General features: G+C 37.5%; 1 protein-coding gene across 4 annotated transcripts in view; it reads left to right on the top strand.

Annotated features, from left to right (window-relative positions):
- Positions 1-26,286, top strand: part of LOC139122922 (uro-adherence factor A-like) — a 76,105-nt gene that overhangs the window by 35,432 nt on the left and 14,387 nt on the right. For 3 of the 4 annotated variants that reach the window (XM_070688791.1, XM_070688792.1, XM_070688790.1), the window contains exons 4-11: positions 2,360-2,524; positions 3,594-3,685; positions 3,940-4,086; positions 8,144-8,266; positions 15,104-15,255; positions 15,680-15,786; positions 23,964-24,067; positions 24,833-24,926. In XM_070688791.1, the coding sequence (XP_070544892.1) occupies positions 2,360-2,524; positions 3,594-3,685; positions 3,940-4,086; positions 8,144-8,266; positions 15,104-15,255; positions 15,680-15,786; positions 23,964-24,067; positions 24,833-24,926 (984 nt within the window). Of the gene's footprint in view, positions 1-2,359; positions 2,525-3,593; positions 3,686-3,939; positions 4,087-8,143; positions 8,267-13,513; positions 13,710-15,103; positions 15,256-15,679; positions 15,787-23,963; positions 24,068-24,832; positions 24,927-26,286 lie in introns of those variants that run through there. The other variant, XM_070688793.1, reaches the window with a different exon arrangement.

The raw sequence follows: 26,286 nt of genomic DNA, 5'->3' as shown, positions 1-26,286 counted from the left end.
GATCTCGTGGACTCTCTTTGTTTCTTTTTAAGTGTGCATAGGGTATTGGGTAGACATGTTATAAAATGTTTAGATGTTCTAAACATGTTCCTATTGCGATACCTGATGGCTATGCAACAAGGAATCAGAACTCTCGTTACACGGTCTGGTCTATGATAACAGTGAGCATATCAAGTATTTTAATGATTGTAAGGCAGCTTGTGTATGTTAGCAGACCAGAACACATTCAGTAGTCAGAAATCGTTAGGATTGGATGTCACACAAGGATATGTACAGTTGCTTTTTAAGCCTTGATGATACTGTTATTTACACTGAAGCCTTTATAGAGATGAGACCTCTATTTGAGGAATTTCCTAAATCAAGATAAATCAAGCACCTTCACATAAACATCAATTTACTCGAATGCGGTCAGTAGATGACTTGTTGAAAGTCGAAAACCAGACTTATTTCATGCCCTGTGCAATTGGATAGAGCAGCCGCCTGCTAAGCAATAGTAGGTGCACTTCCAATATCTACTAGGAATTTTCTAGTTAGGATTTGCATTTTATTTCGACGTAGGTTTATTTCGAGGTTTAGAACAAAACATGTTTATAGAATGTACTTCCACCACTGATCTACCAGAAATCATATCATATTTGTGTTTTCATTGTTCTGTCTGTTAGGTAATAAATCTTATGTCGACCTCTCCTTGGGTATTTTTTCGAGGTGTGTAATACAACTGACATTACAGTAACAAAAATTCAAACTTACATCCAAAGTAATACATTATTTTGCCTAGTGCTGCAATAGTGTTGAGTGCTGGGGTTTAAACATGCAGTCATATTGTACGAGATTAGCATGTTTAGAGTAACGACATTTGGGCACCTTTCATATACATTTGAGTTACGATGATCGAATAAATATGACACTCTGATCAAGGTTAGTTAATCCACAACGTATCTTGACCATTATACGATTGCTGAAGATTGATTGAGTGATAAACTGCGCTCTCGACCGACTGATATCTGATGCTGCTTTTAAGGTTAGGCCTGTGGCATAACCCTTTCAAAAGGCCTGCTCAAATAGACGCCCACGCATTCGCCAATGCCTTTTCAGATAACAGGGACTTGTAAAGATAAACGAGCTTTACCTTCTTGTTGTGACAAACTGACCAATGGCAAATGTAGGGCAGTTGCACCAGTCACCTTTGTGCAATGAAAAGTGCTATTGTAAAGACATGCATACTGTGCAAGGAGAGAGAAAACATGACCATTACGAGATTTCACGAGATTTGACGTAGCTATGACGTTTGCAGAGAAAGAAGACACTGTAATATTAGCGACCAAGGCTTTGCGAAGTCCAGAAAAAAGTGCACAATGTTGTGTAACTATGTAGATATCTCACTTGCATTATTACTCGTAAAGGCTGGACTTGTATCATATGACAGGCAACGGACTTGTACTCAGAGTAGCTAACTCTCGCGAGTTCTCGCAATTAGGGAGTAGAGTTTTGTGTGTCAGCATAAACAGTCTAAATCATCAGAAAGCTCATTTGTCACTGTACGCTTGTCTAGGAATACCAGAAAACACAATTAACGGTTATTTCAACCCTAGCCAAACTCAACAGACAACTGAATCTCAAATACCCGCCTCCTGAGAGTTTGTAGCGTGTATTTGCTATCGTTGTTTATTTGCAATATGATGAGCTTTTACTGATTAATGGATATAGGCAGCATTTTGAATTAATCGGTAGACCCTTGGTTGGTCGTAAGCGTAAACAGTAATATACATAGACGGAGATCCCCAAGAAACACTTCCAGTTGGTATCCAGATGTTTGTGACACTGATCCTAAGTCGTGCCGATGATTCTAGTTTTACATTGCGAGATTTTTACAATATGAGACTTCGAATGGTGGAGCGAGGCTGATAGCTGCAATCGATAAGACATAAAAAGTCAAGGACAGAATATGTAAACCTCAATAGCATATTGAGATCTCGCTAGCCGTGTTCACCATCGCTATATATGACGTTTGGTATGTTTTATGATTTTGTATAGGAAGTTTACACCATATTCACCGACTTGACGTCTCGGCCCACGGCGCTTTCAGTCGGATTTCACCCTTCCTGTGTACACTATCGGATTTTACCTGGCATAGGTCACATAGAATTTCATGGTACGGTGCGTCTTTGTTCCGTGTAGAACGCAGGAGTCAGGTTTGTATCATGACATGATACCATGGTTTATTGTTCATGGGGGCGACTGCTGACTTCCACAAAAATAGGTCAACATTCTTTCACGTTTGTTTGCGTAAAATGAGCAACTTGTTCCTAACATTTAACGACTTGATGTTGTAATTGTACATCTATCTCTATTCATGAAGAATACCTAGCAAAAAGGAAAGAAATACAAGCGGAGGGCAGACCAACGAAGGACCTCGAAGAGTTGTTTTTGTATCGCCTTGAAAATAATGGTCCCAAACTGTTCAGCATCGCAAGACACGGATTGTGTACTGATAAGGGCAACAGTAAAACGTTTGGACGAATAGGTAAGCTTAAGCAAACTTCATGGCCTTACTGCCTAGTAAGTAAAGTAAGTAAGTAAAGATGCTTTTTCGGGGAGCACAGCGTAGGTCATCGAGACGGATCGAAATGCTACTTGTCAAAATGTTACTGCCAAAGCCACCCACGCAGTTCGTCTAAATAAGAGTGTTGCCACTGTTCTTTAGGCAGTGTTAGATTCTTGTTGTCATGATATGCCAATTTCTGTAATGATCAATCCAAGTTACATCGCATTAAATTGTTATTAGTGATAGTTTACATGAGATGCATTAGCAAGAGTTTATAATTATTGGTTATCTTCTTTCGTCATTATTCAACCAATCACATCGCCATTTTAGTTTCTCACCGTAGATCATACTCATGGCAATTTAATGGTCTATCAAAGGAACAGGCGAAATTGGGAAAATCATCTGGTTGTGAAGAGTGAACGAAAATGCGATAATTATTTCGCACAACAAACTTCCTATGTTTTGATGCATTATGTTCGCAACCTGAAAGTAGCGCATTACAATACTGTAAAAGCATGAGACAGACAGACGACAGAGAAAACAAATTGTGCCAATTACGAGGTTTAGTCTTCTGTGTCAATCTTGATAACAGGACCTGACTAAATCTGATAAGGCTCAGTAATGGCTGTACAGTCCCCGATGTGCTATAGGTCACCGGGAGCCAAGTCAAGGACCTGCGATAACTTGTTTACTCCCTAGCAGCTTATATAAATATGGCAACACAAGCTGTGCAGCGTCCGTCGTCTGTCTGCCCGCCTGTCTGTCTGCCTGCCTGCCTGCCTGTATGTCTGTCTGTCTGCCTGCCTGTATGTATGTATGTATGTATGTATGTATGTATGTATGTATGTATGTATGTATGTATGTATGTATGTATGCATGCATGCATGCATGCATGCATGTATGTTTGCAAATCTGTCCGTTCACCGAGTTTTATCGCAAACAGTGCATGGCTCTTTAAATCATTACATTTCAGTAAATGTACAAATTTAATTCAATTTTAGTCACAGAACCGACTGAATATGATCTTCCATCTTGTTTCACGATTCAGGCGACAATACTCAAGGAGTATCGCTTTGGAGATGCCCGGATGTTTGTATCGCAGCCAGGAATTTTCCAGAGCCAAAGTTGCTTGTGTTTAAGGTAGGTTATTATATAAAATAAGTTTTCTTGCTAAGCTGGTAAGATACTCAAGTTCACCCTTTTACCAATCTCTGACATGTTGAACTCATTATGAAAGATGCCTGAAGGGAGTGCATTTGCGAACAGAACAAGCACAGTGCATTTTGACTTTGCTGCCTTGCTATACAATTGAAGTAAATGCTGCTGATAACTTTTCATTCAAATCTTACTCTTATTTCTAACTATGACAATCCTGTACATGTTGTTAATTACAGGTTACCAGGGGAAGAGTAAAGTCTGTACTACCAAGAGCAAGTTTTGCTGATGCTAAAATTGTACCAACAACCAACTATGACTGTCACATATCATATGACACTACCTATGAAACGGATACTATATCAAATATTATGAAAAGGACCATGGTAAGTTGTTGCTGCTGGTAACATACAGCTCGGTGAACCTTGACCTTAGTGGTGTGGGTTTGCTCAAACGCAATTGAGAACGGGACACAAATGGACAGAACACAGCAGGCATGTTTCTGTTTGCTCGAACTTTGCTTTTGTGGCTGGACCTTTAGTTCCACTTTGGCGTACAATCGTGCTGTGCATTCAGAGAAGTTGTTGATATCAAGTTCATGCCTTAATTGTCGCCGTAGTTCATCTAGAGAAACCCATCAAATTTATGACAATCTAAACTAAAAGAGCAAATGTGCCCATCTATGTAACGAACACCAGAGTGAAATAAGTTGAGCAAATGTCAACAAGTTGGCGAAATAACGCACCTTAACCATGAACATAAAAATGAATATAGCATCATGGTCTGTTTTCGATTTGAACAGTGCACTTCAGGACATGTTCCACATTTTTTTCTAAAATGTGCAAATGTTTAACAAATACGTGAAATAGCTCCTCACGAAGATTGCAAATTTATGCCAATCAGCATTTGGCTTTTACAGTACATTAAAATATTAAGATAGAAGCAAACGTCAAACGTCGATCAAACCTTCCTATGTCAGTATTTTGGCACCTTTGTCATAAGTAGTTATTTGACAAATCAAGCTGAACTTATCGATGTCAGACCGATCATTTAGATGGACATATTGGAAAGCGAGCCATTGTAATAAACCGACGAGATCTGGCGCAAGAGTACGTTTTGCAGACGTGCTGGCGATGTAATGAATGCGAAGATGAAAAAGTCAATTCTCATTCTTAGCTGAAGTTATTACATGTAGGTGTGGTAGCTGTTGTTATATGATAAAATATAAAACACCAGCATTTTGATACACTTCCTACTATGTTCGTAAACGCCATAATATATCCACAACGTGCACTATTGTCGCGATGAAGCTTATATACGCATATATTCAGGGCCAGAGTCCGCTTTGTTGTAACATCAGGTGCTGCACTTCGATTGCCAAGGATCGCTACATACAGTGTAAACAAACAAATAATCATGCTGCAACAAATAGGGCCACAGCTATAGCTAGCTCGATGTAAAAAGGACAGATATAGTTATCATAAATAATGATTACCGCTCACATTTTACATTCGTTTGCAACCCAGCTTCATTGCATTCGGATTAAAAGCTTAACAAGGGTATACGAGATTCTCAGAGATAAGTTCTCCTATGCAAAGGTGGAGTCAATTTCAAGAAAGTCGGGGACACCGTTCTGCTCAGAGCATCTGTCATTCATTTGGCAGGTGTGACATTCACAATATTGCAAGAAATACGCCACAGGTTCATGGACGCAGATTTAAAGGATCGAATATCCTGTTTGATTTTTCTGACAATTTACGTATTTTGGCAAACGCTATTTTAGATAAAAGGAAGGCTGCAATTAGAAGTAAAAATTGAGGCTATACCTATATTGTGTCGGTACTATTAGAGTTGTCCAATGAGATGTTTTCAGGACAAAAGACGTTAATCAAAGAGGGATGTTGTTCAAATTTATGCCAGAAATACACTTTACTACAAGACCAATGGTCTCAATCTTTGAGTAAACGCCTTCAACGAATTCCTGAGGCTTGAAATTGATGCTTTACCCAAGATGAATTGAACAGCAATTTGTACAAATACATAATTCAGTTGTAAAGTAGAACCGCAGGAGATCGCATTCCATCTTGTAAAAGAACAATGATGGCCCCTTCACGTGAGATAGACATTGAGAACAAGCGGAGTGACGCTAAAACATACCTCGCTGTTGGGTGCATTTTCTCCTCGTTTTTTTTACAATATGATCCAGTCTGACATTCATTCTATGCCTATACTCGGAGCCATTTTGAAGATATTCATTAACCGATTTCTATCGATGCCACTGACTAACATCTGACTGGTCTTGCATTTGAATCCAGTGAGACTGCCATGCGTATTTTGCGATACGATACAATATGGCCGCCGTGATTATTGTCACCATCGTTTTATAACCATAAGTACTACTTCTGTATGCATTAATCGATTTAATGTCATTTTTTCAAAGCTGATACAAGGACAAAATCGTAAGTTGTGAACAGTGTTCCCGTCGCAATTCTCATCGTAACGACGTTTATGCCTGGTTATTTTGTTATTTTATCACGTTTATCAGACTTTTGTTCTCCACACGAATTTTTTACGGCATCACTTTTCAAAATAAGTCCATCGCATTCGAACGAACGGCATAATTGCCATGTTCCACTAGCTCTTATGCATAATTATCTATCGATGTTAATCGAAACCGTACTCATGCGGCTACTGTGATTGTCAGATTTTTATGGAAGACATTGTATCTTTACCAAACCTCCAATTCTTCATGATACGCCGACAATGGTTGGTGCCGAAGTACGTAAGTAGGTGAATGCGATTTTGCCGCGATATAGAATAACGAATAGGTGATATAACCTTAAGTTTTTGTTCAACCCTACGATATTGTCCACACTATGCGTTCATGAGAAGTGAAATTGTAATATAGGGCCTATATGTTTGTAGCCACACCTTCGGCAAGACAAAGGAACACTTACATTACTCTGGCAGTACTTCGTTTACAGTATTTTAGTGGTTATTACAGAAATGTTACTTTTGAGAAGGAGATTATTTCATAGACAACCTGGAATACTTCTCTGCCGGCTAAGATCGTACGTCAAATATTTTAAAGGTATGCCACGCAGTCAGTTTAGCTATGGATTAGGTTCCGTTTGTCCGTTCGTGTGTCGGTGCGTGTGTCAGAACGGACATGACGGGACCAATTTGTTTCAAACTTGGTATAGGGACTACACACTATTGCTTAGCTTACATGTGCATGCCGATTTATTTCGTCGTCCGATCCAATATGGCTGCCAGGTGGTCTTTTGTATGAAGAGCTATAATGTACACACGCCCTGACTGATACTATGACTGATATTATGTATTTTAATTTGTTTTGCGACACGGTCGAACACAAGCGATTGATGGCCATTTTCTTTTAATTTTTGTGTAGAGTTGGTATTCTGACATGACTGGACCGATTCCAATCAAACACGGAAGGACATAGTAGTTGTATCGTAGATAAATTGACGTTTATCTGAACGTCAATTTATGCCGCGATGGAATTCAATATGGCATTCTTGCGGCCATTCTGGTTGTTATTATTTGTCCTCCCTGAGCCATCACACAAACATGACTGGACAGATTTCATTCAAACTTGGCACGAGGACACAGTACTATGACATACAGCTGTATTGCAATACAGTCAATTATGTTTGCCTGTTAGAATTTTGTTTTAATTTTTGTTGGTGTTTAGCCAGTGCTCAGACATGCCTAGACAGATTTCAGTCATTTGTTATGCGAGTGAATGTGAGTTAAGGTATCAGTCTGAATTGCAATGCTCTCAGTAACTGATGCTGACTAACAAGTTGTCCGTTGTAAGCAACACTTTAGATTTTTATTACAAGATTGCAGTATCGTGATGTCCAGGTCTTGATTCTCTTTCTACCCTTGTACCAAGACATACAGATGCGATATGATCTAATATGGCCATCTGGCAGTCATTTATGTCTTCCTAGAACCATTACTCAGAAACTTCAGGTCCGATTTCAACAAAGCTTGGTACAAGGGCGTTGCACCATGACGTGCAGATGCACACCAATTCTTATTTGTGATGTGATCCAATGTTCCCGCGTGGGGACTATTTTAATTTTTGTCAGGCCGGAGCCATTATCCAGACACGACAAGACCAATTTCATTTAAACCTGTCAAAGACATTATAATGTGACGTATGGCTATGACTATACCTATGCTTACCAGTCACACATTCTAGTTGGTGCATTATTTTGACTTCAATTCAGTTAATACACCGAACCAAATCGCCTGAATTACATGTGGGGACTGTCTCATTTACAATGATTCGCTAATCATGTATGCTGCTCAAATATTGATCCGGAGATTCAAGGTAAGTGTGCATTGTCGTTTCAATTGCATATCCTTAGCAATAGGTGTATAATGTTGAAGTTCATGTTTACTTTTCTGCAGATATATCTGTATGAATTTAACAAGTACGGAGGTCTGAGCAACAGACCCAGGCAAGTCTTACCCTATGCTGTGGTGAGCTACGAAACCGGACAGCCCGCTGAATTGTGCAAGGAACCCGTCAGTGTAAGTAACTATTTTTACTTTGCTGTTTGTATATTTTAAAGATCTATTTCGACATTTTTGCTGTTCTTACATGAGACAGTAGAGTTTTAGCAAACCCTCCGATAACCAATATACAACAATGCACTCATAGTTTATTGGGGAAATTTCGAGTCATTTTTATCGGATGGTATACTGTAACAATAGTCCGAATTCGATAAATGATATGGGTGATACTGCTCGTGAGAGAGTTTCGTGCAGAACTTGTATTGCAAAAATTAGCTGTCTTATTCTAGAATCCCAGGTACATTTTAGACATATGGTCGTATATTATTTCGTAGTCAGCTTAAAACCATAAGGTGTCCATCCCAACAAAACGATGGCATTGGTGAACGTGTCCAACAATTGCGTAACGTTATGCTGACATTCTCAAAAATAGCTCAGCAAGTTGAAGTCAATGCTTGCGAACAAAAACACCGAGTAGTAACTTACTATAGCAATGGCACACTTTGAAATGTGCCATCGATAATACAACTCAATCACAACGAATTATTGAAGTTGATACTTTTACTCTTACGTACATAACATGTGTGACGTTCAGAAGACGAATTCAATTTGCCATTTCTCATAAATCTACAATATTTGGCGGTTGTGCCATTTACGTGTCACCATTTCGCATTTACTTTAGCTGTGCGTTATACATGCTCTGAAATGTGAAATAACTAACGTAATTTCCTTTCGTTCAATAATTTTGTCGAAGCATTTAAAGTTAAAACGTAATTGCGGATTTTAACTGGTTTGATATAGATAACAATATCGATAAATAGGCATCATCGATTCTTATGATAGTTGCGAATACACAATGTGTGACATCATCACAACTTGTCCAGTAATTATGTCCACTCAAGTTAAAATGTTACCAGGTCTGTAGGACATGTTTTATCAATTTTAAATGGGACCATCCTGAACTACTTACAGTGAGTGGTGGTACCAGTTGTTCGGACAGGATAAGCGTACCTACTAGCATGCCATAGCGGTCAGAATTTAATACAAAATTGTCAAATTTATTATTGATGTAATAGCTAATGAATCACTTTATCATTTTTAAGGAGCTCGTCAGTCGACCTTCCGAGTACCACTGTGTCACTTGTCTTGATACTGAGTAACCGTTTTAATGACAAACCTTCAACATTCTGACGATCTACTCCATGATCTGTCAAGAATATTCGCCTACCTCACTCTAACAGCCTTCTTGGTTCTCATGACCCGATGACGTACATGTATTTCACGTGGCATTAACGATACTCAAAGTTGTTAAAGCTGCTTTTCTGTGATATTGCAGCGTTACGAATTACAATCCCTGGAACACAGAATAGATGAAAATCAATGATTTTGTTTCGAGACTAGAAGTTAGATATACAAATTACCAGTTCTTTCAGTGACATTTGTCATATAAAAACCTAACATCTTTTCATGAGCAATCAATTGCATCTATGAGAATTACCGGTATCCTCGCACAATCTTTTTTAGGAAGTCAAATCTTTCAAACTACTTGAGTTACAAATAAGGACATTACAGTTAATCAGACAAAGCTTGTGCAAGAATAAGAAACTTTTATACCTAACAAGAAGAACAAAGATAGGACAAGATTCAACGATTATTCATTATCGCCTAAAATTCGAAACGTTTGTGATCAGTCATTCCCTACGCAACTCGATCATGTAATGATAATTTGTCTATTTCAAATTTGGAAAAGATGCCTTGACGTTGCATTGCAAACCCCACGTTGGTGTTCTTCAATGTAGTGTAATAAGTCTGTATTCTAAGCTTCAACATGTTTCATAAAATGAATTATTACACGGATACAGTGCAGAGTCAACATGACCTGTTTCTTTGTAACCAGTGGGAGTTTTATCGTGTACCGACTGGACGCGGAGCCCATAATATTGACGTGCAGACCGTACCTTAACTGTTATTTGACCTTTGACCTGCCAACTGTTTTATTTAAAAGCAATAAAAACCAGACACAATCACATTATTTTTAGGAAGAATATGCCCCATAATAATTAAGTTGCACAATAGACGAAGACCTGTCCAAAAACTGTGAGTATATGTGAAGAAAATGAACGGAGATTTCTTTACGAGTTGAATTTTCATAGGCTCAGCCATGGAGGTAGCTGACTTGCCGGACGCGTCCCCAGTCAACACCAAGGCATGCAACAGCACAGCGCAACTAAAATACTATGCTTTTGACTAAATTCCAACTCAAAATGATGTATCTAAGGTTACAAAATACGAGTACATCGTCCAGCCGAGGTATTTTCCTCTCGTCTCGGACAACACCGTCGGCCGTAACATATGAAGTACTCGGACACAAACTGAGTATAGGCCTATATGAATAAAATTGATTATGATCTGTTAGTTCCCTTATTTCAGACCGCTCTTTTGACTTGGTAAGATAGTACGTTACGACAGTGAATTGAATCAAAATTGTAATTACAGTTTCCCAATCGAACATAATTTGACAAGAACACACTGCAATTTCAGTTTGCCCGTTTCTCATAAACACAGAACACAGTCCCTCCATCACTATGCCTAAAAGTTACTGAATGAAGTGTGTGTGTGACAACATTTAATTCAAACAATAACCGATTGTAGGTCACCCTGAAGGTACTGGCCAATTTAAATTGTTTCATGTCTGTTTGAATGAATTAATAATGCCAGTCATTGCTTGAACGACAGGACGTGTATTGATAATCATTGCAGAAATGTGCATCGGTCCGAAACTTCTGCTCAGCCCAAAAGAGTAAAAGTTGAAAATAAGATACAACATTAATTAAAATATGCATAGTACGATGTAACACTATTTTTCGTGCGTAAAACCAAGGCCCGGTCATCAAACGACCTAAAGAGGTTCCTCGGTCGATTCAAACATGTCGCATAATTATGTTATTCAGGGGAAATTATGGTTCAGTAATCCTCATATATCGCCTCGGGGACAGATATTCGGACTCTCAATCTTTACCATTTTTTTCTGATATACCACTTGAGGGGGTTCATTTTAAAGGTCTTGAAATAAGAAAACTTTTCACCGGCTCAGTTATTTTTCTCCATACAGTTAACACAGGGATGACGGCCATTTTGAATTTTAAATATCGAACAATTTTTGGTTATTTATTTCTCTAGTACCAAAATTTGCACGGTGCCTCCAATTTTTATTCTTGATTTTGAAAGAGAATGATTGAAAGATTCCTTAAGGAAAGTTTGAGCAAAAGTTGATCTTTCACTTTCGAGGTGCATACTTTAAAAGGAACAAGAGGCCAATTGTTAAGGGTGTGATATCGCTTACCACATTGGTGTCATATTTTCTTCAAAATAATAATAGACAAAGCCACAGATATTATCCTACTGTTGACTCACTGTTGCACCATAAGGAATCAACAGTTATTTCGTTTGATGGATCACCCGTCTGAACTGTCAACGCCTACTTCAAGATGCTAAAATAACAAAAGACCTCTATGAAAAAAGGTCATTTGATATTTTGGGAAACGTACATTAGATCAGGGCTTTCTTATGATATGGGTAAAATAATCATGTCATAAATGCAGGTGTGTCAAAAGGGCTGGTTGTGTCAAAAACGAACACATTTCCAACAACTCGGAACAGTTGTGCTCACATTGTTTGTTCAATTGAACTTAGGGACTGGTCAGTTTCTTCAGCCTGGGGGGGGGGCCGGTGGATTCATGGGGGGGGGGTCACCCTGTTTTTGACTTTGGTGATAGGGGGGGTCACCATGTTTTTGAAATGCCCAATAGGGGGGGTCAGTGTGTTTTTGAATTTTGACACAGGCTCATCATTGCCTAAAATGCTAGTGTCAACCACAAATTTCATCATTCAGTTGTATTTTTCGGCGCGCCCTTCGGGCGCGTAACTTTAATAATCAGTCATATTTTTCAGCACGCCCAACTTTAACATATCAAGCATACATACATCAGAGATATCTGTATGTTCAATATTTTTCAGCGTGCTCTTCAAGCTCATTACTTTAATATATCAGACATTTTTCAGCATGCCCTTCAGTTGCATGACTCTAATATACAAGGCATATATATCAGAGATATCAGGATGTTTCATATTTTTCGGCGCGCCCTTCGGGCGCCATACTTTAATAAATCAGAGATATCTTGATGTTTGCTAAGTGAAAGTGTACCATTATGAAATCTGCATTTCATATGAAAAGGATGACAAATTCCTGATACTTTTCTGTTCTCTCTATGAGAATTCAGTATGAGAAAGCAACATGCACAAATATTTCACAATATATATTTGATACAGTGACTTATTATAGAGATAGAAAAATGACAAGATATCTTTCCTTCTCATTGATGCAATTATTTTCCTTTGTGTCACAGGTTTCCTGTAGAAAGATGCTTTTTTGTGAACAAAATAACAGTTAAAAAAAGCAGTTTTTGTCATTATTAGCTGTGCTTTTATGGTTTCAATGTTACAAGAAAAGGTCCTCCCAGACACTGTACACATCAGATTTGGCTAAAAAAGCTCTCTATGGCTCCTCAAGAGATTTAATTATATGGTTGGCATTAGTCTTAACACCCATCAAAGTTTTGATTCACTGCTTTTTCCTCTTGATATTAATGATTGACATCCATTTCTGTACAACAGTTCAGGACATCTGGTTAAGCATAGAAAGTGTGAAATACATTCACAGCTCATTCAAAATACAGCTCATTCAAAATGTACTGTATTCAAACTTTAAGATTGACACTTTGAAATTGCTATCTTACAACTGACATGTCAACAATTTCATTAAAACATAGAATGACTATTTAAAATATAAATATAAAATATATGTAAAATGTAAAATATAATATATATATATATATAAATAATTTATGTCCACCTTTTGTTTTACCTATGTTGCGTGCCGGGGGGGGGGGGGGTCACCCTGTTTTCGAAATTTGGAATAGGGGGGGTCACCCTGTTTTCAAAATTTGGAATAGGGGGGGTCAGCCACTTTTTGACGTCGGCAAAAAATAATCCACCGCCCCCCCCCCCCCCAGGCCGAAGAAACTGACCAGTCCCTTAGAATATAGATCTCTGGGCAGATGGTATTTATGACAGTTCAAATCGCGGTTCTGAAAAAATATACGCTACAACCAAGACGTATTAGCATTCATGGGCATCGTCATTCAATTCACGAGCTTTAACACAGGCTTAGGTGGGCCATTTGCTTTTGTCGCTTACCACCTTTGCGACATATTTCAGCAAGTTGTCATTGTTGGAGGAAAGCAGCCAGACGGGCAGTACATATTTCACGTATTTCACGAGATCTCATTCATCATGGTATGCGATACACTGTACTGAGTTTATCTTGTAATGCAGCCATGATGGAGAGTTGTCGATCGCCTTACATGATCTGAACAGAATAATGTGGGGCATATTGCGGAAGGTATGCATAAATAAATGAATGACCGCGTGGAAGTGTATATTTTGATAGTGTCGCCGAGATCCTCGAATATATTAGAGCTGTACCTCGATCTCAGACGATTCGGCCAGCATGCAGCACAAGTGGTCGTCTGATGAACCTCAAACGAGTTGGCATATGTTCTTCAGTAATCCGTGCTCGTGTAAACACAGTCACTCCACCGCGATGTAACTGTAAGGCGGCAGCCGTCATTTCTTAGTTGGGCCGCATTACCGGTAGTTCTTGTTGACATTGGCTGTTTATATGATATTCATAGCCCTTTTTGGACACCGTGGGCCGGAGGCCAAAAGTGTGTCGATGAATATCTATCTATGTGACACTGTGTGTCTGTCTGTCCGTCCGTTGAGAGATTTGTTCCTGGTACAACTCAACACCCGTTGGTCAAAATGTCATGCAATTTGGTATATAGCGTAATCATCGGCAGATCTAGAGCTGATGATATTTTTGTTGGTGCGATTTTGATAACTTAGGTTGTTTGCATAATCAATGGACTGAATCTTAAGAATTTGCGAGGAAGTTGTAACTCTGCAAAATCTCAAACTGTTCTAGGGTGTAACTATGCTAAAAGTTTGGTGATACTGACAAACTTGCGAACTATAATCTCATCTGCATATTTATAACGATTTATTTTACATCATACCATACATCAAAATGCAATGCACTAAATGTCAAGACACCTATGAGTTATGTTGGTTGTACTTAGGTTCTGCTGAAAGTTTGATAGGCATGACATATTGATTACTTGCTCATTTGCTCATTCAGTGAATTTTTGTAAGTGGGCCACATATCAGTACTGAATGCACCGATTTGATTTGACTTAAGATCATAATCAATCACAAAATAAAATGGAGCACTTTTGGGCCAAGTTTAGACACTTTTTCCCCAAAAAATCTCCAGATTTGCAACATTTTATGGTGCGTATGACAGTGCATCATGTCTACTATTTTTACACTTTGCTTGCATATGGTGCAGCATATCACTGTCCAGTGAATACAACATTTGTGTAATACAAGTTCTGGGGCCCCATTGTCTTTCATAAATTTTGAGTTTTCTTGGGTTCATTGATAATATATTGGAAATAACAGACTCAGCCCTGACCATTAACGTTTATTTATGGGCACGGGCTAGAGGAAAACCGAAATGAACAGGTTTGGCAAGCCTTGCCCATTAATTTTTGGCTGTCCTCTCGCTTTTGCCAATAAATAAACATTAACCCTTTGCACCCTGACCCCCTGGTACTCTATGACGTCATCAGACTTTTATGTCCGAGCCGGGTTCAAAGGGTTAATGGTCAGGGCATGGCCCTTTATTTCTATATTGTCAACATGTGTATCAGTCTGTGATTTTCCTTCCTGTAGATTCCAGCTGTTTGCGATGAAGCTCCAACAACAGTGCCGTTTGGTGACCAAGAAATCCCTTACACGGTAGTATGGGAGGGCATGCTTCTACACAAAGACAATGCCATTGGACTTGTGCAGTTTGTAGCGGGAAAACAGTTGCCACTTAAACTGTAAGCATGGAAACATTTGATGTAAAATTTCCCAATTATTGATGAATATATATCAATGGCACTATAACAGTTATTATATGACATACTTTTCTTCCTGATATGTTGATGGAATTTCATCAAAATTAGTTATGTTAATCATTGACTGTTAGCCTATGCTTGCTTGTTTTTCCCACTTCCATGAAATCAATGCCTGTTTTTACATAAGCTGCACAATAATGTCAAACAAATCAGCAAATTATGGACCCATATAATCACTTCTGCCGAAAACATATAGCAGGAACCTTGGTTTTAAGTTCACACAAGCAATTCTGATACTCCTAACAATGCTATAACAATTGTAGTACCTGTACTTTCAATACAACATACTTTCACAGTATATTGTTTCACACTCATGTTAACACTTAATGTTACATTTTGTTTACAGCTCAGATACCATAACTTTTGATACATGTGTTGCCATAGATTATTTAAAACAACGTTCCTTCTCTGAGAGATGTAGAGACTGTTTAGCCGCTTCATGGACAGATCCAGGTAGGAACCCATGACTTTGTTTTCATACATTGGCTAGACTGCTATGCTATACATACCACTGGACATGGTTTATCATCCTCTTTCATCCACACTACCTGGGCTTTTAACCTACTGTTCACACAGACATATCACCCCAATCTATAGGTGTGCTGTCATCGATGCACAGTAAGTGAGGCTACCCACAATGCCCCTTGATATGTGCATTCAGACATTGTTTGCTAAAGGCTTCTTCAATTTTATCAGTTTCTTAACTATTTGAAACTTAGAATTCAATTTCAGGATTATCTGTTAAAACTATGTTCTAAAATTATTGATTATGTTTAAAATTCAAGAGTAAATTAAATAAGAAGTCGATGTTTGAAGATGCTAAAAGTTGTACACTTGTCAAGGTAAAGTTATCAGCAATAGTAAGATGGTCTCATCAAACCAACTGTCAGACATGCAAATTTCCTCTGTCACAAACATTAAAAAAATCAATACCCTTTCTTTTGCCAACACAAATGCAACTTATTCCCTCAGTTTCCTTGAAAATATTGTTTATGACTGTCAAAAATCAATGTTGACAAAATTACAAAATTGTTGTCTGCTCCGCGGAAAGGGGGTTTATCTCCTCATTATTCACAGTGAGAAATCAGAAAACTATGATTATCAAAACTATGTTGTCAGAATTTTGAAATATTGACCAAGCTGTTCTGTGTATAGAAGAAATTTGCTTCAGTGAGTGATCTCTCTGTGTATGGATCATAGAGAATCATGGGTAGCCTCACTTACTGTGCGATGTTGAACTTATCATATAGGTGTATATCCATTGACATCTGTTATCTGTGGTTGTCTGTCACATTTCGTCTTTTAAAGCTTCTTCTTGATCACTGCCAGTCGAATTGCTTTCATTTTTGTTATACAGGTCCCTATGTATAACTTAAATAATTCAGTAAATTCTAAATCCGATTCGAACTCACAACACACAGTACCCTTCACCTATTGAAGACATCACAGTCAAGACAGTTCAGCCAAATCCTCACGCTAAAACAAGAGTGGTTCAATAACCAAGCAAAGTTGTTACAATTTATCTGACTGAGAGTCCTTCACATGCTGTAGAGTCCATGAAACCCTTGCACATACATACTTGCTGTCATACATCACTTACAAACTTTATCAAAGCAATGAATACATCATTTAACTGGCAAAAGAAAGCCTTGGAAACAATCGTGTCCATCAGTGGAGATATCAACCCAGGGTAGAAAATTAAATATATTCTCAATCTGATTCAAACAGAATGTACGGAACCCTGTCGTGTAGCAAAGACACAAAGTCAAAACACCCTAGCTAAATGTCCAACCTTAAAAAGATAATTAAGATCTGTTCAAATTTTGGTAAGCAACTTTGTATTTTAAGGCCCCTTTTCTAATTTTTGGCAAAATCTTCTAAAATCTCCTGTGAATCAAAGTCTGCATAGCTATCAGATATGGTGCAAAGGTTTCAACAGGTGACCTCGTTCAGGTTTGTTCAAATAGCAATGAAATTTGCTAAGACAATTTTTGTTGGCTACTTTCAGCTCTGTTGTCAGCGACATAGTGCTTATCAAATAGGTGGTTATCCTCCGTCATCTGGTGTTGGCTGTCCATCCTCATTCTCCATCCATCAATGTTTTAGCTTTAGATCTCTTCTTGAAAAAATGCCAGTCCAATTAATTTGACATTTTGTATACAGGTCCCAAGGGATGACTTAAATCAGATGTGTCAAATTTGTGATGAAATAGGGCAATTTTTGCAAAATTTTTGGTAAATCTTCCAAACTGCTTTTCAGACAGCTTGATATTTGGCATGCATTTTCTTATAGATGAAGTATTAGTGATTTGTCTAAATTATGAGAAAATCTCAATTTTTGATATTTTAGGATTTTTTTGCTATTAGGAGAAAATTATTTCAAATATCTTTATGAAACTTATTTATCTAGTAGCAATCAAATTTGGTTTCACAAGGAACTGGGAAAAACCTAGTTTTATTTATATGATGATAAAATTTGCATATGCAATCTTTGGACTAATTTTGTCAATCATGGCTTTCTCCATACCATAGGTCTTACAGCTTTTAAATGCATTAAGAAGCTTCCTAGGGATATTCTTATTAAGTTCTAACAAAATTAGCATACAGTTTGCATATTTGAAATTGAGGATCGTTTCTTATTTTTTGCTCAATTATTGTTAATTTTTTTTTTTGGTCAAAAAATATTCAACCAATTATAATCACATTTGTTTCATACATTCCAAAGGATAATCTCTTTCTGTTTTATTCAAATGATGATAAAATTTGTGAGGTATGCAAACTGTAGGGACAAGGTTCTCATATTTGTTCAAAACATTGTATATTCCCTGTTGTACAGCTTCCAAAGTCAAGAAGTATCTCCTCAGAAATGCCCTTATTTAGTTATGTATGAATTGTCATTGCCTTACTTGAACTTTGTGAGATTTTTTTTGTCATGTTTTTGCTCAATTTCCTTTAAACAAATTCTGCTATGAAACTATTTGTCTGATACCAATCAAGTATTTTTATAAAAAATTTCAGAGATGACCTAATTCAAGTTTCTTTCAAACAATGATGAAATTTGTGTATAAATATTTTATGTTTTTAGTCAAAACTTTTTCATATCACTGGTCTTACAGTGCTTTGAAATTCAATATTTAGCTTCTCAGGGATAGGTTATTAAGGTTATGATCATAATCATTTCCTTACTATTACAGTGGAGTTTGATTGAGTGTCCGGTTTGCCTTGCAGGGCTCGACAAATTTACGCGTTGCTTATCATGAGAAAAGTAAAGTTTTGCAACAAACTGAGTCTTTGGTGTTAGATTACAGCGCGTGGCGGACGTTTCCCAGACACTGTCTGGTCTGGTCTACAATGACAACATTCATTTCAGCATGCCACTCTCACAACAAGCTTGACACTGCACTACACATCATCAAAGTTAGGAAATACAACTCCAACGATACACTGGCATTTTTTCGAGTGTCGAATCTACATCTCGAAGAAAGTCCTCAATATCAACCGGACTTGGTCTAGGCGTTTAGTTGAACATTGCTTCTGCAAGGTGAAGAAAATTTTGAAGGTAAAGATCTGATATCGTCTTCTCCTCCATTCTAACTTACTCGTTGCCGTGTATGATGACAACTTCGATGTGTGTATGTAGTGCAGTGCCAAGCTTGTAGTGAGTGGCATGCTGAAACGACTGTCGTGATTGTAGACGAGACAGTGTCTGGGAAACGTTCGCCGCGCGCTGTAATCTAACACCAAAGACTCAACTTGTTGCAAATGTTTACTTTTCTAATGATAAGCAACATGTAGACTTGTCGAGCTCTGCGAGGCAAACCGGACACTCAATCAAATTCCACTGTAGTAAATAGGAAGTGCGATTTCTGCATATCTTCACTACAAAGTTCATTATATAGTATAAGCAAATACCACAATTAGTAGGCTGCACTATATAACATAACTGAGTACATATCTGGAGGTGGCTCACTTTCCATGCAAGAATTGGACAGCACATTATTTTATTAATCTGTGTCAAAGACAAATAGCAATTTCCTCTAGGCCTGTGAGTTTTCTTTGAGTTGAATTGAATTGCAGTTATTCTATTAATGTTGATATCATAAAATCTAACACTGGAAATATATTGGCTGATAGGTCACTTGTTGTCAATTTTGGTCAAAACAGAGGGGTTCGACTGTGATGTCTTTGCTAGGTGACCGGGTGCCATATGTAGTGAGTTCAAATCCAATTGAAAATCTACTGAATCTATTCTGAAAGTTGAAATTCTGTATGTAACTTTCTATGTATGTGCTCATTAAGTTCTGTGCCCATCCGTCTGTCTGTCTGTCCATCCGTCCGTCCATCCTATGGCATATAAATGCACGTCCATTGTGTTTGATGTGGTACTGTCTGTCCATCCGTTTGTCCATCCTACGGCATATAAATGCACGTCCATTATGTTTGGTGTGGTATGCATAATCAGTGCTAATTAACGTAATTAGTGATTTTGGAAAAAGCTCTCTTTCGTAAGAGACTGAACCAAATTTGATGGAACTTTGTACACATGTTGGTCACACAGAGCTCTAATAGCACACAAAGACATATGTCAGTATTGTGTCAATTAATTGCTATTTGCATATTTTATGAATTTTCACTATTCTGGTGATATTTCAAGAAATACTGACTCAAATTTGATGAAACTTCTTACAGATGGAAACATACCTGAGCTGTAACTTTGTGCAGAGACATTTAGCAGGATCATGTCAATTAATAGCTAATTTGCATATTTGATGAATTTTTGTAATTAGGGTGCTATGTCAAGAAATACCAACTCAGTTTGATGAATCTTGGTCCAGATGTTGATATACATGTACCAAAGCTGTAACAGTGGGCAAAGACATTTAGCAGGATCATGTCATTTAATTGCTAATTTGCATATTTAATGAATTTTCATAATTCCAATAATGTGTCAAGAAATACTGACTCAAATTTGATGAAACTTTGTACAGATATTCATATACCAAAGCTGTAACTGTGTGCAGCAACATTTAGCAGGATCATATCGTTTAATTACTAATTTGCTTTTTTGATTAATTTCTGTAATTAAGGAAATATGTCTAGACATACAGCAGCAAATTTGACGAAACTTGGTACAGATGTTTAGAACAGTAGTGAAGAAAAATATTTAGCAATATACTTTAAATTAATTGCTAATTTGCATATTTAATGAACTTTCCTAATTTCCTAATGTCCAGAAATACTGCACCAAATTTGATGAAACATGGTACAGATGTTAATCTCTCAGTAGTCTAATACTGTGCAAATACATTAAGCAGTATTGTGTAAATTTATTGCTGATTTGCATATTTAGTGAACTGTAATAATCAGTGTGATATGTAAAGAAATACTGCAGCAAATTTTATGAAACTTGGTACAGATGTTGATCTCAAAGTGTTGTAATAGCATACAAAAAAATTTAGCAGTATCTTGTCAATTAATTGCTAATTTGCATATTTAATGAACTTTCTAATTAGTGTGTTATGTCTAGAAATACTGTTCCAAATTTGATGAAACATGGTACTTCTAGTAGTGTAAAAGTGTAGGGCTGTCAATGTTTTTCAGAATAGAAGGGTACAAGTGAAAGAACAGGAGGTACAGCCTTGTGCGGAGCGAAGCGGAGCAAGGCGTGCGCGCAAGCGCACGCGGGGGAGGCCAGGAGGGGGGTGTCGCCCCTCCTGAAGCTGAAGCTTTTCTAATTATTCATCTTCAATTGGTGGCCTGTGGTGGCACTTTTGAGGGCAATTTACTGTCAAGTTTATTATAACTGAAGTATAAAAAGTAACATGAAATTGAATCTTGTGAAATAAATTATGGAAGACAAACAGAAGTATTACAGAGTTTATATGTTTATTGATACACCAGGTTATTATTATTATTTGCCTACAAATTGTGTTGAATTACAACCTGCTTAATAAAGATCATAATCTGAACCATAATCAGAATCACTGGAGTACTCATCTAAGCCCAAGGCTTGTATCGGTATAGCAGTACCAGCTGACAATACCTCAATATTGTGTGATTCTCAGGCTGATGAAACAGTAGCTTCAGCAGAAACCACATCTGCAAAAACTATTTCTTCAGATCACGGTCCCTCCACAAAAGACCGTGTTCAGATGTAGCTTTAGAAACTACACCTGCAGAAACTATTTCTTAAGAAACAACATCTGCAGAAAGTAATTCAATAATTGTAATACGTTCCCATTCAAAAACAGCTAATCGTATTAGAATCTAAAAAAATCTTGTCCCCACTGTAAAACTGATGTCATAACGTCACGACAAAAAATTCCGATCTGCGTCTGGTTGATACTGCTGTAATTTTATTTTGTCTGTTTCAAGACCTCTCCTCAGAGTTACCGGCTATGAATTTCCAGCGTGAAAATTTACAAATGTAATGGGGTAAATACGAGACCATTACCAGAGACAATTTGAGTAGACACTATGTCATACAAACAATTACAATACTCAAGTTTACATCCACTAATGAAATTGCGTGCCTTCGTTGTCCGTCGGCCTCTCAGTTGACAAAATTGAGAGTATGTTGATTTATTTACGTAGTAAATCCTTGCGCGTGAAAGTTAACGATCAAATATTTTCTCCTGATGACTATCATAGTATCTATTCTGATATCCCTCACAATAGTCAGAGTTTTGTCGAAACCCACGCCTGCCAAGTGGGTAGGCTCACTACATGCATGTTATATCCATATCCAAAACATGGTTTACCTCCGCGCCGCACGTACGTGCAAGATACCGCGAAAGTATATAGTCAAGCCTAGCTAAATTTTGTGATTGCCCTAAACATTAAAAAATGTTGGTCTTGGTAAATGATTTTGAAGGATCGGAATACCGATATTTGCTTTTGAGGAAAGATTTCGGATGTCGGAAAATATTTATCAAACTTCAATACTCGGGCCTTCGAAACAATCACAGTACACAGCATGTACTACCGTATGAATACATTTCATAGAACGGCGGCTTGGTGCAAACAAATTCAGTGGTAGTCAAAACTCACTAAAAATTATGTCAATCCCCACAAAGTTTGTTTTGCGTTGAGTAAACGATTCTTACTCATTGTGAAGAGCGTTCACGATCTCCAAACGGGAAAACAAATCAAAAATTCCAGTCGCTAAATACACGTAATGCTATGGCATTTTGCTCAGACGCGGCGTGAAATCTGCATTGCATGCTATACCATTGATGGATTGAAACCCCGATCACTGAAATTCCTCAGGAAAATAAAATGATTGACAATATTGACATTACTTTATATCCAGAGCTAGTGTGAGCCTCTCGGGGTCTTTTTGGACCCATAAATCCAACGAGGCTGTCGACTTTCGTAGCCATATCGATCGTGTACGTCCGAAAACCAATCAGAACACGTAAAGCTTTTTGACAGTACCGATTAAAACCAATCAGAAATCGGCTACCAACGAGCCTTAGGGGCCGCGCCCCTGTAGCACAGCGCAGCCAACGGTAGAATTTGGACAGGAAAGAATTCATAACGTGTGTAAAGATCATTATTGCAGGCCTTGAATAGGGAAAACAGGCGGCGGCAAGACCTGTGTCAGACGGCGATTTGCCGCCGGTGACCGGCTATAATTGACAGTAGTGTAAAAGTGTGTAGCGACATCCTGTCGATAAATTATTAATTGATTATTTAATGACCGTTTGTGATTAGGGTGGCAGTCCAGATTGGCTTAACAGGGAAAGAATGTTTGTAATTAGAGATCTATATACTGAATGACTGCATGACATTTGTTGACACTTGCTGCAGATGTTGATCATACAAAGATTTACCATTCAAGAAAGGCATTTAGCAATATCAATAGCTAATTATAGGAAGTCTGTTCTGTACTGAACATGGGGGCATTTTTGGTTCACATCTGGCATTCTGACTTTTTTATGTCAAAGAGCCATTACTCAGACATGCCTGGATAAGTTTCATGCAGATTAGTTGAATTTGGACATTTCATGAGCCAGGGCAGGACATACCTAATTCGTCCAACTTGGTAAAAGGACCTAACCCTATGCCATTCATACTATTACTAATGTCTACTTGTTTGCAAACCAATCCAATATTGGCATCAGTCACAGACAGGGCTTTGGTACCCTCATTTCCTTTTTCGTGCGCATCATATCGACTTCAATTTCTAGTCACTTCCGGTGACAAAGTCCAAATTACAAGGGGGACTATGTCATTGTCAATGACTTGTTACTCTGTGGTCTTATCAGACAAATATCTGAGAGATTAAAATATCTCGTCTCTGTATATAGATCCAGTTAGTATATCAGTATATTAAACACTATACAACATGCATTGTTTGTTTGATTTGACCATCATCTGTGACTTCAAATGGGAATGACCTTCAACATGAGATAAGATGAAGACAGAGATACAGTAATCGTAATGCTGAAAAAAGTGGAAACAAAATAGCATAGGCAGTGGAGCACCAGACATATCTATGGATACAGTAAAGGTCTTAAAACATGCTTGAGTGGAATGACGAGAAGTGAAAAAGACAGGCTTTAACAGTCATCATTTCCACTTTGAATGGTATCCTCATGTAAATAATTGAATTTATATTTATTGTAGTGGAATGTGTAGAAGGCACATACAACGTTTTTGTTGTTCAACCCTACATATCATCACAAGTTGCTATCCATGCACTGGTCAACCATCTTCACCGATGCAACAAGGTAAGGGAACTGAAAGGAATGTTTGAATGGCTGCTTAAACATCAGGCGGATTTTGTGATCATGTGTTTTTCAAATGAGCCTAACTTACAACAGCCACATGTAAGAACAGATTTATTCTCAGGGGTGCTTTTATAAACTAGGCCAAAAACTTTAGAAAAAATATTTACGCATACTGTCTGTTAACCTACACATTTCATACTTTTTAAACTTAATTTGCTTACATTCAAAATATCAATTAAGACAAAAGCATGACATACTGTATGTTCTGGTTATAAATTACACATTTTCACCTGATGGCCAATAACACAATTTAACAGAATTTGTATGACTGAAAGTTTCAGGTAGTTTTGCACTTCTTTGTTTGAGGATGTGTTGTAACCCTTTCAGGCCTGACTTTGTGCTAACTTACCAGAGCTGCCCCTATACATATATTTTAGCTTTGTTAATAATAACAATAATTTACCCTTCCCGGCCATATAATAGACTGAAGCAAACTTTTCACTCCGTAATATACTTGGCTTTGCCTTGTCCATTATGTCGTGCAAAGTTTGCTTTCTTTCATTGTGGGCCGGGGGGGTGGGGGGGGGGGGGTTACATTATTGCTTTAGCATTTAGTCCTGAAAGGGTTAAGTTACCATTTTTCCATTGGAAAATATTGATAATCCAAAGCTGGGTTCAATCGAGCCAAGTTTTATTCACCTTAAAGGGCAGATGATACATGTACCATCACTGTAAGTGTCAATTATTGAACTGCTTTGTACACAGGCTGCAGTCACCATCTTGCCATCTCTCAACAAAAGGAATAAAATGGAAAACAAACTATTCCTGCTACCAGCGTGTGAATTTACAGAAGAGCTAGGTAAGACATGACAGTACAATGAAATATCTGTGTATGTCAACTTGCCTATGTAATTTTTATGACAGCATATGTTTATAAGTTTTCTGTACTTCTGTATTACCAAATGTCTTTGATGTCGATGAACTTGCCAGTAATCTTGCCCATGAAACTATTAAAGTCAGTCATATTTTGTGTGATACAAATGTAACTGTACTTTCTGTTGTGCAAAACTGGTTTGATTGATAAAATATCAATTAGACGTCATACTGTTCTCAAAGAAAATTTAAACTTATGAAGTGCTTGTCACAATATTGCTGATTGGAATTAGATAATGTACCTCTATGGCATATGAATATTTTTCACTAGTATTGATCATCATAAATCAATTTACATACTTACATGATGTTCATTACTACACATTGCATAAATTGTTACATTATCACAGAAATCAAGCATTAGATGAGTAGGATAGTGTTCACAGCAGATGAAACAATAGTTGAAATTCTCTTAACTCTGCTGGAAGGTATATAGAGCTTGTCAGTCAGGTTGATTGTCAGTTCACTCCTTTAACTTCTTCTCTTCTTCTCAAAATACTTTTATATTTGAGTTACAGTCCCTAGGAACGACCTGACTTACATTTGTTCAAATAATGACAAAATTTGCAATTAGCACATTGGGTCAAGTTTCACAGTTTTAATCAAGAATATTTCTTCTCTGATACCACTGGTCCATTTTTCAACTTTTTTAATCATTTAGATCTCATCAATCACCCATCCATTTGCTTCGATATTTGGTACCATTATAAACAAATATGCTTTACATACAATTTCTTGAATTAGCATAAATTTGCATGTGTGCATTTAAACTTATCTGAGCTATTACCATACTGATGTTTGTAAACACGATTTCTCAAGAACCTTTCCTTTCATCAGATTGGAATCACATCAGGTACATACAGTCTGTTTAGGAAGGACAAAACCCACTTGCCCATTTGCTGAAATTACATTAACCACAGTTATTCGTAGACAGTCTATGGGGAAGACCCCTCTGTCTGTGAGTTTATGTAACTTGCCATACATGTTGAGGGTAGAAAGACACGATTGCAGTGAAAGATATTAGCACTTCCATATCAGTTAATTGCTAATTTGCATATTTAATAAGATTTTAATTACAGTAATATGATTACTACCCACCAAATATAAATTAAGAATTAAAGTACAGGTATTACTCAAAACAACACATTAGTGAAGGAAAAGACAAATTGCATTTTCATGTTAAACGGTGATTTGCATATTTAATGAATTTACACAATTAGGGCTTCAAAGGACTTGAACAAATTGAATGAAACTTGCTACATTTATTTAAAGGGTCGGGCGGGATT

Source organism: Ptychodera flava, chromosome 22 (assembly GCF_041260155.1).
Source record: "Ptychodera flava strain L36383 chromosome 22, AS_Pfla_20210202, whole genome shotgun sequence".
In the NCBI taxonomy this organism is placed as follows: Eukaryota; Metazoa; Hemichordata; class Enteropneusta; family Ptychoderidae; genus Ptychodera; species Ptychodera flava.
This window is presented reverse-complemented; position numbering and strand designations above follow the sequence as displayed.